The following is a 17,442-nucleotide window of genomic DNA, read 5'->3' as shown; positions in this document are numbered from 1 at the left end:
GAGACATGTGCTAAAAGAATGTGAAATAACAGGAGGAGCAAAGGAAATGGAAGAAATATTAAATGGGACTGGGGAAGGACTAATGGATCTGAGAGCGATAATAGAGAAAAGAAGGGCAAAAGCAATTCAAGAAGGGGTGGAAGGACAGGAAGGTAGCACAGCAAGGAGGCAAAAAGACCAAAGTGACAATAATGTGTAGGCTAAGTTGCAATAAATCGTAGACATAAGTGTAAATAGATTATAAGCATTAGTGTTAGATTAGAGATAAAAAGGCGATTAGTGCAATAAAGAGCTGTAAAGAAAGCTGAAAGTTCGTCCAAAGCCGAGAGGCACGGACTAAATAAAAATAATAATAATAATAATAATAATAATAATAATAATATTTGTGTTAAATCGAGCTATGGTAGACTTTCGTGCGTCTCGAGAAGGGAAGTATGGTTATGAGACAAAAAAATAATATGTTTTGAAGACAGTTACTTACTTCTGTAACGTCCATAACTTTGATGGCTGCCAATTGCCCAGTTTTGGTATGTCGACCCTGCAAAATAAAAAATCAAGTTATTAGTATTGTATTCAAATAAAACTAATGTTAAATAATCAAAAATACACTGCCAGTTGACAAAAGATACAAAATTAGTATCTGCTTTTTCTTCACTTAAATGACTAGTATAAATTGATATTACTTAATTTTAATAATTAATAACTTAATCATTTTAATATAGTGGCAAATAAAAATCGCGCGAATCATCAGGCAGAATCATTTCAATTATTACAAGAATCGCTCCGATCGTCACGAGAGAGAATCATTTCAATCGTCGAAAGAATCAGTCCGATCGTGAACTGAATCACATTAAACGATAAAACAGTCATTTCGTCCTTCAAGAATCGTTCGAAACTCTGACAGAGCACTATCGTTTGTTGTTAGAAAATCGACTTGATATTCGTGTAATCAAGAAATCGTCTCGACCTTCAAAAAGCATCGTCTCGCCAAATTGAATTATCCTAGACATCGTTTCGGTTGTATAAAGTTCATCCTACATAATAAATTAAACCGTCGCGACACCTTCAGGACTCAGGACTCTATCCTGAAACAGTCGTTTCAGTATTAATTTGCCAGGTAATTGGTTTCGCGACAGTCGTGGACCAGCGTGGCTAATTCAAGATTTACAAGAAGAGCTCAAGAAGGATCTGATCTCCGTGATTAGAAAGTGATAACACGATGTATATAACGTGATATTTTTGATATATAACGATGTATATAAGGTGATTATTACCTGCACCATAATTCACGCGAATAGTTTTTGAAATATCATCAGTGAATCAAGGATGTGATATAGTCAAAAGCCGGTCTGAACTTTGTTTAACACAAAGTCAGAAAAGTTTGCAAATCTAAACTCATAAAAAATTCACGAACGTTCTTCGCCAAATCGATCATTTCTTCAATTACTTTTTTTTTTCTTATTTCTTTTACATATCCATCGATATTCCAAATTCCAAGCTTCGGCGCTATATCTTCTTTATAGCCAGGTAATTAACATTTAGACAAAGATACAGTGACTCGCGAAAGTATTTGAACACTTATAGAAACTTTTCATCGACAGATCATGTCGAATGTAGGGAATATCTCGAAATTTCATTAGCATTTCATTAGCAATTTAATGACACACGATTGTCATGAATATATTGGTAAAATTTAAAACGAATTTAAATATGTGTATAACAGATACAAGATATTTAACCTAAGCATACACACCACAAAGATCACCCAAGTATTTCAAGCCGATCATTTGTTATATTAATATGTCAGAACATTTAGTGAGACCGATTTTAGCATTAATTATACGTTTAAGACCACCATTTATGATGTATACTAATTTCTTACTAAGTGGACGAACTGTAATAAACGTTTAATCATTTTTAATACATTTTCGGACTGACTTTATATCTTACCCGTACGATTGCTATAATCGCGTCTCAGAACAGTGTTAATGAAAATTCAAAAAATGTTGTATAACGAATATAATATATTTATCGCAGGCGATAGCTATTTCCGACTACAGAAGTTTGGAAGGAGGTATTCATCGAAGGCCTGGCTAACTTAATCGAAAAAAACATTCGTCCGACAAGCAGTCGAATATCTTTCTGCTTGCGTTGTACAAATTTTCTATGATAATCGTTCGAGTAGTTTTGTGAGCAACTGTACTTGCTTCGAACCATATCCCAAAATATTGGAGTTTCGCCAAAGTAATACGTCATGGTGCATCGATGCTTATTATGTCACGTATTATTGGCTAAAAATATAGCAGAGCGCAACATCTTGCGTGTTTTTCAAATAGCCATTTCTCTTAAGAATTTCGAAAACGATTGAATTAATTTTTCGTGGGTGCATCTGAAGTTCGTGAGACTATTCTACATTGTTCGATATGAAAGGAATTCAAGGAAGATGTAATACAGATAATTATCGGTAAATTAAGAAATAAATTTACGAACGAGGGAACAGTAAACAATGTGAAAAATCCCACGATTCAATAAGGAAAGCAAACGTACAAATGGTTATGCAAACCTGCACGTAATCTAAGAAATCTGTCAAGCGATACAATCGCGTGATGGTTATCGCGAAAACCGCAATTCATCGTTGCGCGAAGAGCGAATAGCACATGCAGTTGCGTGGGAAAATTTCCGCTTGATGTTTTAAATGGGATATCTGAAACAAGTTTCAACTAATATTGGATTTCGGATATTCCAGCTAAAAGTGTAAAATAATATTTAAAAAGAATATTATAGATGAAGATTGCTTACTCCTTCGTATCTATAGCAGACATTTTCAAATTATTCACGATTTTCCGACTGCTTTATAAGAAAATTCTGTACACATTTCATAATGTAAATAGATTTATATATTTTATTGTAGATCTTTGGTAATATTTTGTCGTCATGTCATTTGTACAAACGCGATGACGAAAACAATTAAATAAAAAACAATGTCTGTCACAAAACAATAAACCACCTTTATTTGTCACGAAAATTTGCTTCACTTGTCACGCGGTCATAATATCTACGTATCTATTAGTTAAAAATTGTTTACATTTCGGAAAATCTATCTGGGAACTTTCGTTACCCCAACTGTATATCTCACGATTAGTAAATATATAAAATAACTGCGGGCTACTGCGAGCGTCAAGCTTGTAAATGTGGAATAACTTTGTGAAACTTTTTTAAATTTCGATGTTTGACTTGACGAAGTCAAATAGATCCGTTTATCGACGTAATTATTACAGTATGCTATATTATACGAAATTCGCACATCATAAAAGAACAAGGCGTTAATCAGCCAGGAACGCAGATGTGAAATAGTTTACCTTTGAAAATTTAAAAAAAATTTTTTTTCTTCCGCAAAAAAAAGACAGCAGTTAGAAGACGACACACGATCTAAACATTTCATTCAAAAACTGATGCATCGGTCGACTAGTGTGAGACAGGTGGATCATCAACATCGACTGATTCACCAATTTTATCATCGTCTAAAGTCAATGCGTACTCTTCGGTAGAAACATGCACGGAATGTAGAAATGCGAATCCGGTGTTGCTTACACAGCAAAAAGGAAAAAAAGAAAAGAAAGAAGGAGGACATGGGATATATAATGGTGACTCTGAGGTATTTACCAGCTGTATTAGACTATAAAAAGTATTTTTCCTGCATCTGACTGCAAGATGTAAGCGTATTAAAAATAAAGCGAGTTGGAATAGCAATGGAACTTTTTTTTAGTTTGGAACTAACATTCTTTTCCAAGAGAACGGATGAGTTGCGAATTACACGGTTCCTCTGACACTTTTTATCCTCGCGATGAGTAAGATACGATGCAATGAAAAAAAAATGTTGCCTGGAACTTCAAGGTCCAAGTAAATTTTGCGGCTACTTTTTTTGCAGATCTTCACCGATCCAGAGGTGTAGCACAACGCTACGGTGTTCGTGACAAATCATCCTTGAACACCTTGTACTCTTCACGAATCGCAGATAAGAAATATTATACAAATAAAACTAGCGAAGAAAAACGAAGCTATCGAACTTCGAAATTCAGTGTTGTACTCAGACGAAAGTAAATTTAATATATTATAATCCAATAATTCATAGCAATTATGTGTTTCTTAGTAAAAAAATATAACGTTGCTATAAATTTGAAATATTTACAATTTATTATAAAGCACGAAGATTGTGTGTGGTGTGTGTATGTATATGTGTATATATATATATATTTATTTATTATTGTATATAGAAATATATGAAACATATCTATCTATCTATCGAACGAAAAATCTTACAAAAGGATTGCATGGATTATTTATACAAGTTATACAATAACAGGGAAGATTATAAGAAGGATAGGAAAGACAAATAGAAAACGAAGCAGATTAAGATAAAAAGAAACTATAAAATGTATCATAAAGAAACGTTACATCATTAGAGGAAGTAGTGAAATTTAAGATAAGGGTTCCTGGAGTAAATGTATTCTTTTCGAAATGAAACGCGTTTCCAATGAAACAATTGCAAAAGTATTATAAAGCTCGTATAATAATCCGTGTGAAAGAAGGCGAAGAAAAAATGGGAAAATATTTAAAATGCAACGGAATACAACGTAAATATTCTACATTTGCTAATAAATCAAAATGATTTAGCAAATTTTAAATCGTAATGAACAAGTTTTAATAAATAATAGGTAATAGTCTAATATAGGGTGTATATTGAAGTTGAATGAAAGCGTATGTGAGAGATCTATATAGATCAATATCATCTTGTATCCGACAGGCAAAAATTAATAAAATATATAATATAATAATACATAATGAGTGATATTAATTGCGTAATTTCTGTATTCATAGAATACAAATGTGAAGAATGAGCGAAGAGAACAAGTCTTAAAAACACAGTTTGGCCCAGTTGAGTAGGGTTCTCTGTGTTGAATTCATCTCGGATTTATAAAGAGACTAAGTCTTATTCAATTTAATGTCGAAGTAACAACTGAGTGTCAAGTGTCGCCTTTCGATATCATTGAACCTTACGTTGAGGAAAATAATCGAACTGTGACAGTAAGTAAGAGGAGAATATCACTGGGAGATACATGTATATTGCTAGAATTTCCTGATACCGAGGAACACGGTAAACTCTAGTTTCAGCAGGAAGATACAACGGCACATGGAGATTTTCTGCAAATTGTGCAAAAACTTTTTCCCATTCAATGGCAAACGAGATGTTCGGATTAACAGCCGCGAACACGTTCCTTTTCACGTTTGAAAATAAAAATTTATACAATGAAATCACGATTATCCGAACACGTTTCGTACGTAAACAATTCGATCTTCTATAGAAAAAATTTTTTGACAACCAACGATAATATCGACGAAAGGGTGATACAGCTTTGCAAGCAATTTTTAAAGAATTGCTGTTATACGGCGACGTACACTTGGGCGGGTGTTAAATGTGCGACGCTAAAAAGAACACGGAAAAAGCTAGTAAACTACGTTGAAGACACCATAAAGAAGAAATGAAAGATAATATTACGAAAGATATAAAAGAAGTTCTTTCTGCATTAAGTACAATACCAGGATTCAGTGATTGTGATAACGTCGACGCGACGTGATAGAACGGTTGCAATGTGATGAAACTTCTTCAATAATTGACTATGGCACCATTGTTATGTGTGCTTGGAATAATGAATCGAAACACGAATATAACGGCAATGATGACATTCCTCAGCATTTTCAAGTATTTTCGGCTTTAGGTATGGGATTCAGATAATACAAGGTACAAAAGAAATATAAATTTATCGAATTAAATCTGCAAAGGAAATTGAGCGATTAAGTAGGTAAAAGGATTTGAAACCAATAAATCTTTAGTCAAATATTTAGTTTCATTAGTTGCATTGCATATTTTTTGCATTCCATGTTCTTTCTTGAAATACAAATATAAAGACAAACATCAGTAAAGTATCTACTCTGTTATCCGAAAATTCGAAAATTCTTATCCGTACTCTTGTCCTTCAATTAGTCCGTATAACCGTTCTATAAACGTTCTACTGTATTATAAAGAACAATTTGTACAAAAAAGGTGCTGACATATTAGGATTTCGAAACGCATTTTATTCCCAATAAGGTCATGATCCAATGTACAAGGTAACGTATAATGCGTCAATGACGTCCACATGCAGACTTACCAAACAATAGCTACTCTTTCACAATCACATAAATGAACACGTATGATAGGAACTTGGAAAATAGATGCACCAATATCGTACATCATTAAAATAATATCTCAAGAAATCTTTAAAAAGAGAACAGAAAACAATGTATTTCTTTTTCAATGAAAAATGTATAACAATATATACCAAATAGATTACAAGATGTTATTGGATAAAAAAGAAATCTAAGGAGATAATTTTAACATTAATATTACTTAATGATAATATACACATATTTCTATCTTGGGAAAATATTATTGTTATATCATGAATTTTTTCATTAATTTTTATTTCTGTGTATTTAGTACTGTTTATATATACAGTTGGCCACATAAGTATTCGGCCATCTGTCACACTCGCTGTACATATACAGTGACTCGCAAAAGTATTCGTATTCTTGTTATAAAAAACTTTTATCTGAAGATTGTACGTATTTTAATATGTTGATATTTCGCTGGCACTATAATGAGACACGACTGCCAAGACTATATTTTGCAAAATTTGAACCCAACTTGAAAATATACATAGCAGTTGAAAGATATTTACTGCAAATTTATATTTAGGAAAAAAATTATACTGATATGTAAATATAAATAATTTTGTAACAAAATGCATTTTTAACTTCTTAGGTAAATTGAATACACAAAATTCGGTAGATATATAATAAACTTCCCGTTTATTTTCCTTTATTCACCTCTAAAATACATGTAGCTAAAATTTTGAGCAAAACATATGTCAAGTATAAAGAAATTAATTTAATAAATACAGTTAGTACAGATTTCTACAGCACGAATATACAATTAAATTTGATCATACGTTGACGATGTAAGATAATGTTGACAAACAGATCAGTACGTACATATTTGTGTCGACGATTACGAAAATAATCTAAGTCGAGAATCTAAAAAAAAAAAGGAGCTTATCATTTATTTTACGTCGCGTCTATTTACATCACAATAATTTGAAACCATCTTTGCAAAATAACAGTAATCGAAACGTATCATTAAATATAATTCGGTTCATGCGTCGAAGCTTTAACTATCTTGATACAAAAAATATGTGACTTAAGCTACTTTCATAATCACCGATACATTTATACATATACAGCAATCTTTACATCATAACAGCGACTAATTGTAAAATTATGCCACTTACGCATTTGTTATATGGACGATACATACAGTTAGAGAGATCAATGTACAAAAGTTTTACGTAAATGAGTTTTTAATCGCATCCTAAATACTTTATTAATGAAAATCATCAGATCAACGATTAAATTATAAGTCTAAATTACGAAGAAGGAATTATTCGCTACGAGAAGATGGATCGAAACCTCTAAAATGAATCAAACTAACACTTGTATGAATCATTTTATGTGAGAAGTATGAAATTCTTTGTTTCCACGAATTCAAATTTCATAAATATAATCTACGTTGAATTTTCTATGGAAAGACACTGTTTTCAAATTAGTTAATATTAATAGTAAAACATGATGATACATGCAGTTCCATAATTCACCTATGTCCAATATTACAATTCATTTTTGACTCATTTATCTTTGTAGTTACAATCATTATTTTTTCAATTTACAAAATTACGTAAAAATACTCGAGCAATAAAACCATGAAAACAAGGCTTTGCAATATTTGCAGAAACAGTGAATTGTTAGTCTTCTTAAAAAGGTTACCGTTTATAGAATAGACAGAAGTATAAATTCAGTTACAAAAAAACATTTATTTATAAACTATTTGCAAATAAAGTAATTCTTGTTATTCTTATAATAATCGTTTGATTCATGCGATTATTCCACGATCCATAGGTTGCACGAGCGGTGCAGCGTAAAATTGAAAGTACATGATTTTAACAAATTCATCTTTTGTACTTATTATCCTGTTTTCGTGATCCGAGCCACCGTCATGTAGCAACAACAGAGTCTTCTCTCTGTGTCCGTTTTCAGTTGTTTTTCTGTAACTGATCTTAAAAATCATTGAACCATTCATTGAAAATGTTACTGTCCATCAGAGGCTTGGTACTAGCTTTGTAGATAATTGACAGATCGTTTATATTGAAAGTATCGAAGTATGAAGGTTTCATAAACTGTGCCGATTATTAGTACCGGCAACTTGTGACATCCGGTAGTATTTGCACAAAGAAATGTGGTAACATTATCCTTGCATATTTTTTGGTTTGCTGTCGACATCACACTGCGAAAGATCAAAGATTTTTCTGGCACTGCTCTCCACTGCTTAATCTTGTGTTATAGGCATTGTAAAAGTTCTCCAATGTGAACCCATCGTTTTGCGGAAGTTTGTTAAAATTAGTTTTGAAGAAATCCGCTGTAGCTTTATTGAGTTTCGGAAATTTTGCTATGCTTTTGTACGTTGCGTTTGAAGGGTTTCATATTTTTTGTCAATTGCCAACCCGCTTTCGTCTTTTCGGCATTATGGTTTGGAACGTTTCGAATATACATACCGCAATAAAATGACGTAACAAGATTTAGTTTCGACAGTTACCGTTGTCGACAATTTTAATAGGTCGAAAAAAATACAAAATGCATTATATACGTATATACCTATACAAAATTTGTATAGCTATATACGTATATAATACACATAGTACTTGTTTCCACCTACCAAAATAGTCGATGACGATAGCTATCGAAATAAAATCTCGTGATAACATTTCAAAGCGGTATTTATATTCGAAACGTCCCAAACTATGATGGCAAAACGAGGGGTTCATATTGGAGAACGTTTGCAATGCCGATAACACAGGACTATTGTGCAGAGCAGTAGCAGAAAAACTTTGATCTTTCGCAGTGGGATGTCGACAGCAAACCAAAAAATTTGCACAAATAAGCAAACCACATTTCTTTGTGCAAATGATACCGGATGTCATAAGTTGCCGGTACTAATAATCGGCACAGTTATGAAACCTCCATACTTCGATACTTTCAATATAAGCGATTTGTAAATTATCTACAAAGCTAACACCAAGCATTTGATGGACGGTGACATTTTCAATGAATGGTTCGATACATGATTCTTAAAATCAGTTACAGAAAGAAAACTGAAAACGGACACAGAGAGAAAACTCTGTTGTTACTAAATAACGCTGGCTTGGATCACGAAAGCAGGATAATAAGTACAAAAGATGAATTTGTTAAAATCATGTATCTTCCATGTGACGCTACACCGCTCATACAACCAATGGATCGTGGAATAATCGCATGTTTCAAGCGAATGTACCAAAAAGAATTCCTAAAAACATTAATGCCATTACCTAACTGCAATATGGAGAAAGAACTGATAAATAATCATTACGAATTAAACATGAGCGATTGCTGTCGCATAGTATATGATGCTTGGTCAAGTGTCAACAATGCAATACTGAAAAATGAGTGGCACATGCCTTTGAAGCATGAAAGCGAACAAAGTTCGGAAGACTTCGAAATAATAGAAAAGGACATAGATGAAGAACTTGCAGTATTGCATAGATTACCAGTATGCGGAGGCTGCGATAGAGTCGCTGCGATGAATTGGTTTCAAATTGATGAAGAACATAATACCAACATACAAGTAGATATCAACGATATTCTTCAAGATTTTATAAATGAAACTCTGGCTAAGGAACAAGCGAATTTACTGACGACAGCTTTGAAGATATACTTTACAGAAGCTCTCAAGAAAAGACTTAAATGGTTTGAACTATAAAATGAATGTAATTCGGAGGAACTATTTATATTAAGACATATATATTAAAAAATATATTAAGAAATATAATATGTGACAAGAAAGCTATGGGACGCGTAAGATTTTATGTAGCATTCAATTGTTTGTTTGTTCCATTTGGTTTGAAATGTATGACACTCGGTATACGAAAAGCTATTTTCCTACTATTCTGATATTTATTATTATGAGTAACGATAATCAAGATTCAACAATATATGGAAAACAAGGAAAGACGCGAAATGGTCTCCTTGTATTTACATCCTCTTTGTCTTTTATATCTTCAATTTGACAAATTAGAGTTGAAGTAGTTGTTAAATTAAATCTTTATAGAGAATATCGAGGTGGATCGATTTATGTATTAAACAAACATATGGTCTCACAAAAAAATGATGATGACCTTAAAATCTTATTTAAAAAATGACTTTCAGAGAAAACATTTACTGCGTGTGCTCCTCTATACAGCACAACTTTGTCCTGTGTAGTTTTTTTCATACAACCTTTAAAAACGAAGATATTTAGATGTTTCGATTTGTGTCCCATTCTGTATATCACCGGATATTTATCAGTTAGCAAAGCCGCTAGAAGCCGTGAATAATCTATGCAAAACTTGAACTGGAATTAAATTTATATTTCTAAAATTATATGATATAGAAACAAATATGTATAAACAGACTGGTTCTATTCTTTCTCGTATTTTTTATAATTTGTCTTATTAAACGGAAAGGAAACTGTAATTGTAATTACTAGTATTTCCGAAGATTTACGAATTACTGAATATACGCTATTAAATGTGCAGTAGGGTTAAACTAAATCATTAAACGTAAATGTTTATACAGGTACTCGTTAACATACGTCTCTAAAATATTTACTCCTCCTTAAAAGAAGGTAATAGTATTCCGACATAACAGGCTAATATTTCTTTAGAAGGAATAGCGAACTACTTCGATCAATGCATGGAAAAATATAATCTTATTTTTAAAAATCTATACAACCTTCCTCTGACCTCACCGCCTACATCTATCTATATTCTGCCTACAGATTCTCGGATTTCCCCACGAACAATTTCATAGTCTTTAACCCCCGACGTATCATGATTTTCGCTGATGTTGGTGAAATTGACGCTGCATGATCGACTTTAGTTGTCTGTTCGGTTTTTTTTTTTTTTTTTTTTTCATTTTGCTTATACAATGGACAACCTCGAAATCTTTCGATTCACTTCGGTTCGTGTCACTTAGATTTTCATCATTAGCGGACTATCCTTGTACGGAGATTTAGCATTATCCAACAAACTCAATGAGCTGGAGTCGATGTGCTTTCGAGACATTAACAGTATCTTGGACTTTTGTAAATTCTGCAGCTCCACTGCTTGTGATAGTAGCAGTGTCTCTTCCGACCTTGCCAACAGCCTTTCGTTCCGGTATCTTCGAGAGTACGCTGCTCACGGGTATGATCAAGGACGTACGTTCATCTTTGAAATTTCCGCTCAAAGATACTAAGGAACTCTTCGACGTTCCGCCGTCGCGACTTTCGGGAGAGATCTCCCTTTTTCACTTTAGCAACACTATTTCTCTTTTCTTCTTGTCATTATCAGTTATTGTTTACCTGGAATTATTCCCAATTAATTGCAACACTATCTATATTTTTATAAAGTACAGTATACAATAAAATATACCAATTTACTGCTATTAAAATTAATTAGAAAGTCGCACTATCATCATAAAAAAGTTAATATAAAAACTAAATATAATAAACTTTTAATATATATTAGGTTGTCCGAAAAGTTTCTTTCGTTTTATAAGGAAATAATAGATGCACAATGTTATTTATTTTATATTAGTTTATTGAATTATGCACGAACACCATAACAGAAATATGACAGAATGAATCATACCTGATTCAATAAAATAAAATAAAACAGAAATTGTTGTTCATCTATTATCACCTTATGAAACGAAAAAAACTTTTCGGACAACCTAATACCTTTAATTTGTTCTTTGTATAATCAGTATGTGAAATCGTTAAATAAAATCATTATCGAAAAATGTAATTGGCCACAAATAATTTTTAGACTTCCTTGTTTTTTAAGTAGTGAACATTAGTCCTCGATACTACACGCACGCGGTTGACGAAGTGTTAACGTCTCTACAACGCTTCGTCTGTAATAATTACGAAAAACTACACGCCACCTCAGAGGATATACTTACATTGTTAAACTGCAATGCGATGTGCCCGTACTCTTGACATGTGAAACATCTAGCACCTTTGCATTTTGTTGGACATTTCGCACTTAGATGATCTTTGTTTCCACACAGAAAACACCGTCGCACCGTTTTCTATGCAGCTCTGTGGCGAGTCGTCCTCTCGGATTTTTCTTCAACCCGCTTGCTTTTCGTCTTCGTGTTTTACTTCGTGGCCTCACACAGGGCGAACTTTTTTTTTAATTCGCGAATATCCTTGGCGCCATACAGTATTATTTTGTCGGTCTCCTCGTCACGAATTCCGTCGATGATATATTTTATCACGACTGAACTCTCCATATTCACTTGCTTAGGTATGTCGAACTATTGGTATGTTTCTGTGTCCTTGGTCCGATACGATAGTCCCTTATACACCTTGTGCGCGTCTACTTCTTGCGCAAATTCGGTACTCAACATTTCCTTCGTTATTTTTCAACTTTTAAAGCACATTTCATATTCGAAGAATAATTTTGCCGAACGCGTAAAAGTAACTTCGCGCATATTACTCGTTGCACATCAATCCAACCACAAAGGTCGGACATTTCCTCAAATTCCAGCGACCAGCTTTGCACATTGACGTTGTTACCAGCTCTGAATATTAAGACGAGTACGTTCCTGTTGTCGACTCTGACGTGTGTTACAAACACGTTGCGCTCTCCGTCCTTCATCTTCTTCGTCTTCTTCGTCCATGCTCGATTTTCAAGGCAATGAAAGCTCTTACATGTTCTTGCAGTTTTTTCTTCTTACCAACTGTTTTTTATCTTCGTTTCTGAAATTCATCTTTGAACTTCGCAACTTTCACTATTTCGATTCGTTCAGGTTTATCGTTAACAATGCACTTTTCTTCGATATCCACGATGGTATTATCCGCGTTTGATCCTTCGCTCATCGTGATATCGACTTGATATCAACTCAGTTGCAAAATTACAACACGAATAGTTAAATTAGTAAACACAATCTGTTAAATAGTTACATTTCTATTTTGTTCAATGCCAGCACAAGGTCCCAGAATTATATGAGACTTTATTTATTATATAAATTTATTTATAATGATTGAAACTCATGACCAACAACTTACAACTCGACAACTACTGAGGAAAGACGCAACTGCAACTGCTCGCAACTTACTCCTAACTGACTATTCTCTCTACCGAAACGGCCTTTTATACGAAAGTTTTCGGTATTACCACAACCCACGTGCATTTTACAACTATTAAGGCCCTAAGACGGTCAGGTATACCTTTACAATTAGTCGCTGTTCCAAAGGGCATATGACTCGTTGAGATAACTAATCCTTTCCGGTCTATCACCACTTTCAATTGTACCTATAGCCCATTGAAATTTTTCCACTAATTTTCCCAAACAATAACGAAATGTGCAAACATACTTATTCGGACCCACAATAATCCCAATGAACCGTTATTAGCAGCGTCTAAAATCCTCTTTATTGCGACCAAATTTGCTGCCGTCCTTAGATTTAGATTCTTTCTTACTGTAGATGAATTTAATTTATACAATTTATGCATGCTTCAAGTCGAGACAGTAAAAAATGTTCAGTAAAAAAAAATTCCTCCGTCGATGTCAATTTTTTATGTAGAATAGAAACTAATTTTTACTGTTTTACACAAATCTGGTTTCAAAGCTGGGAATTATCAAAATTGCTCGTGAATATACACAAGCGTGCATAGATATTAGGGCACTTCCAAATTATTGCAAGTAGATAAAATATATTTGAAATGAAGCTCTATAATATAACATTCGCCTCTGATCTTATCTCGGTTAACCATGTGCGATTAGTCGATATTGTCCAAAACAATAGTTGATATCCATTAGTGTAAATAAAAAGCAAAACACAATTGAAGATGAATGAAAATTACTTCCATGAAAACATCTAAGGTTAGTGACTGTAAGCATACATACCTGTGCAATGTTGAGAGTTTAGAATGATTGCAATATGCGTTTATTCAATTACGTTCTATAACTTTATATAGATTTTATCAAGTGTCAGCTATTTATTAGTAATAAATATGGAACTTGCTGGGCACAAGTATATTCCGCGTTGCAGTTTCAATTTGGCAGTACATTTAGTACCAGTTACGACGAGAATTAAAGAATTAACACTAGAAAAACATATTTCTATCACAATGTTGAAGATATATTAATTATATAAACATTTTGTTTGTGTTGCAGCGAGTGTCCACATACTTGTGCATATAGTAGTGTATATAATTTGTTAACGTACTGGATTTAAGTAGCGATCGGGCAATCGCTTATGCGTCATTCATGTTTTCGTAGCCATCCGCGCATGGGTTCCTGTTGCCCTAAATATAGTGATTTATGACAACTGGTCGATACCACAGAAAGGTACTAAATTGAGTTTTCGAAACAGGATTCTCCTAGGTATTGCCCTCGAATAAAATAGAGAATAACATCGAAATTAACATAAATTTTTATTTTCAAGATATCTATATTTAATGATCGCAATTATGGTATTGCTCACTTTCAATCGAAAAAGGCAAGCTGTCAGTACGTACTCAAAATTCAAATTTCATAGGTATAAGTTACGTTGAATTTTTTACGAAAAAGAACACTGTTTTCAAATTACTTGATATTAACAACAAAACACGATGATACGTATCGTTCCATAATTCACCTATGTCCAATATTACAATTCATTTTTAACTCGTTTATCTTTTTAGTTACTATCATTAACTTTTGCTCCTACGAAATTACGTAAAAGTACTCGAGCAATGAAACCATGAAAACAAGCTTTGCAATATTCACAGAAACAATAAATTGCTAGCCTTTTTGAAAAGATTACCGTTTATAAAATGAACAGAGGTATAAATTCAATTACAAAAAACCATTTACTTATAGACTATTTGCAAAAAAAATTGTTCTCATTATTCTCATAGCAAATTCTCATTTTCATGCTGCTTGCTTCTATCAACTCTTGGTCTAATATTATTTTATTAATCGAATGTTATGTTGATATACAATATAATCTCGATTATACATCACATACATACATTATCCGAACGTTCAATCATCAGAATGTTGTATAATTCTCCATAGTGTATCTCATATATATATATACCTATATAGCTATAATCCATATAATATTTGTATATAATCCATATAGTATTTGTTTTCCCCTATCAAAATTGTCGACGACTATATAAAATCTCGTCACATTTCAGTGCGGTATTTACATTAGAAACGCTTCGCACAATAATGACGTCAAAACGGAAACGGGTACTGTTGTCAATTGCCGAGAAATACGATATTATTCAGATGATGAGAGAAGGTGAGACTCACAAAGCCATAGCAAAAAAGTACAATATTGCACTTACCACTGTGGGCAAAATAAAAGTACGCAACGCAGAAATAACAGCAGAATTCCAGAACAGCTCAGCGGCTGCTAGCAGTTCCGCAAAATATTTGAAAAAGCCACAGGGTATGGAATTAGAAAAATTTCTTTACCAGTGGTATTTACGAAATAAAGATAAAAACATACGAGTGACAGGACCAGTGATATCCAAAAAAGCTATGGAATTTACGGAAAAATTACAGGGAGAATCTACTTTCACAGCCAGTGCCCGTTGGGTGTCAAAATTTAAATCACGTTACCATATCCGTGAAAAGGATGTCGATGAACATTTTCGAATGACAAATCAAGCTGAAGCGGATATCACCAAAAATGACTTTGAACAACTTCTGTTAAACGAGGGATACTCATTGGAGAACGTTTACAATGCCGATAATATAGGAGTAATGTGGAGAGCAGTACCAGAAGAAACTTGTATCTTCCACTGTGAGAGAACGAAAACAAGCAAAAGAAGGTTCAAAGAAAAAGTTACTACATTTCTTTGTGTAAATGCCACCGGAAGTCACAGGTTGCCAATACTAATAATAGCCGGAATTGAGAAATCTCTACGTAACAAAAATATTGATATAGAAGATCTGCCAATTATGTACAGAGCTAACACCAGGGGTTGGATGGACAGAAAAATTTTCAATGAATGGTTCGATGAATGTTTCTTAAAATCAATTATAGAAAGACAAATAAAAACCGGGCGCAGAGAAAAAACTCTGTTGTTGCTAGATAACGCTAGCTTGGATCACGAAAGCGGGTTAGTAAGTACAAAAGATGAATTTGTTAATATCATGTATTTTTCATTTGATGCTACACCGCTCATACAACCAATGGATCATGGAATAATCGCATGTTTCAAGCGAATGTACCGAAAAGAATTACTGGAAACAATAATGCCATTACCTTACTACCATACAGAGGACGAACTCATAATAAATCATGACAAATTAAAGTTCAGGGATTGTTGTCGCATAATGCGTGATGCTTGGTTAAATGTCTACAATGCAATACTGAAAAACGCATGGAACAAGCTTTTGAAGCATGAAAGCGAAGAGAGTGCGGAAGACTTACAAATAATAGAAAGAGATATAGATGAAATATTGCAATTACTGCAAAAATTACCAGGATGCGAAGGGTGTGACAGAGCCTCCGTAATAAGCTGGTTTGAAATTGATAAAAGACATGATATCGACAAACAAGTAAATATCGCCGATATACTTATAGATTTTATAAAGGAAAATATGGCTCCAGGCGAGAAAGAATATACAGACAGCTTTGAAGAAATACTTGATGATATCTCTCGAAAAAAGAATTAGATGATTTGAGCTACAAAATGAAAATAACTCGAAGGAATTACATATATTAAGACATGTATATTAAAAAATAGATTAAGAAATATAATATGTATTATTAACAAGAAAGGTATGGGGCGCGTAAGATTTTATGTAGCGTTTAATTGCTTCTTAATACCATATGGTTCCAAATATATGATACTCAGTACAGAAAAAGCTGTTGTTATTCAAACATATTCATCATTATTAGTTCCGATAATCAAGGTTCCTCTGTATGTGGAAGACAAGGAAAGCCGCGAAATGGTATTCTGGTATTTACATTATCTTTGACCTTCATACTTTCAATTTGAAAAATTAGAGTTAAAGTAACTGTCAAATTAAACCTTTATAGGGAATATCGAGATGGATCAATTAATGTATTAAACAAATATATGGTCCCACAAGAAAATAATGATGACCTTCAAATCTTATTCAAAAAATGGCTCTCAGAAAAAAACATTATCTACCATTGCGTGTGCTTCTCCATATAGCATAACTTTGTCCTGTATAGCTTTTTCATACAACCATTAAAAA

The 17,442-nt window shown here is 33.2% G+C and overlaps 2 protein-coding genes across 16 annotated transcripts in view; one reads left to right on the top strand and one right to left on the bottom strand.

Annotated features, from left to right (window-relative positions):
- Positions 1–17,442, bottom strand: part of LOC122572066 (serine/threonine-protein kinase mig-15) — an 87,227-nt gene that overhangs the window by 42,058 nt on the left and 27,727 nt on the right. For all 15 annotated transcript variants that reach the window (XM_043736611.1, XM_043736616.1, XM_043736610.1 and 12 more), the window contains exon 3: positions 482–538. In XM_043736611.1, coding sequence (XP_043592546.1) covers positions 482–538 — 57 coding nt within the window. The remainder of the gene's footprint in view (positions 1–481; positions 539–17,442) is intronic.
- On the top strand, positions 5,751–17,436 carry LOC122572068 (jerky protein homolog-like). Its single transcript, XM_043736626.1, has 2 exons — positions 5,751–5,800; positions 15,402–17,436. Exon 2 carries the CDS (start codon positions 15,436–15,438, stop codon positions 16,891–16,893), a length of 1,458 nt encoding a protein of 485 aa, XP_043592561.1. The 5' UTR covers positions 5,751–5,800; positions 15,402–15,435; the 3' UTR covers positions 16,894–17,436.

Source organism: Bombus pyrosoma, linkage group LG10, assembly GCF_014825855.1.
Source record: "Bombus pyrosoma isolate SC7728 linkage group LG10, ASM1482585v1, whole genome shotgun sequence".
Taxonomy (NCBI): domain Eukaryota; kingdom Metazoa; phylum Arthropoda; class Insecta; order Hymenoptera; family Apidae; genus Bombus; species Bombus pyrosoma.
Note: the sequence above shows the minus strand (reverse complement) of the source record. Positions and strands in the feature narration are given on the sequence as shown.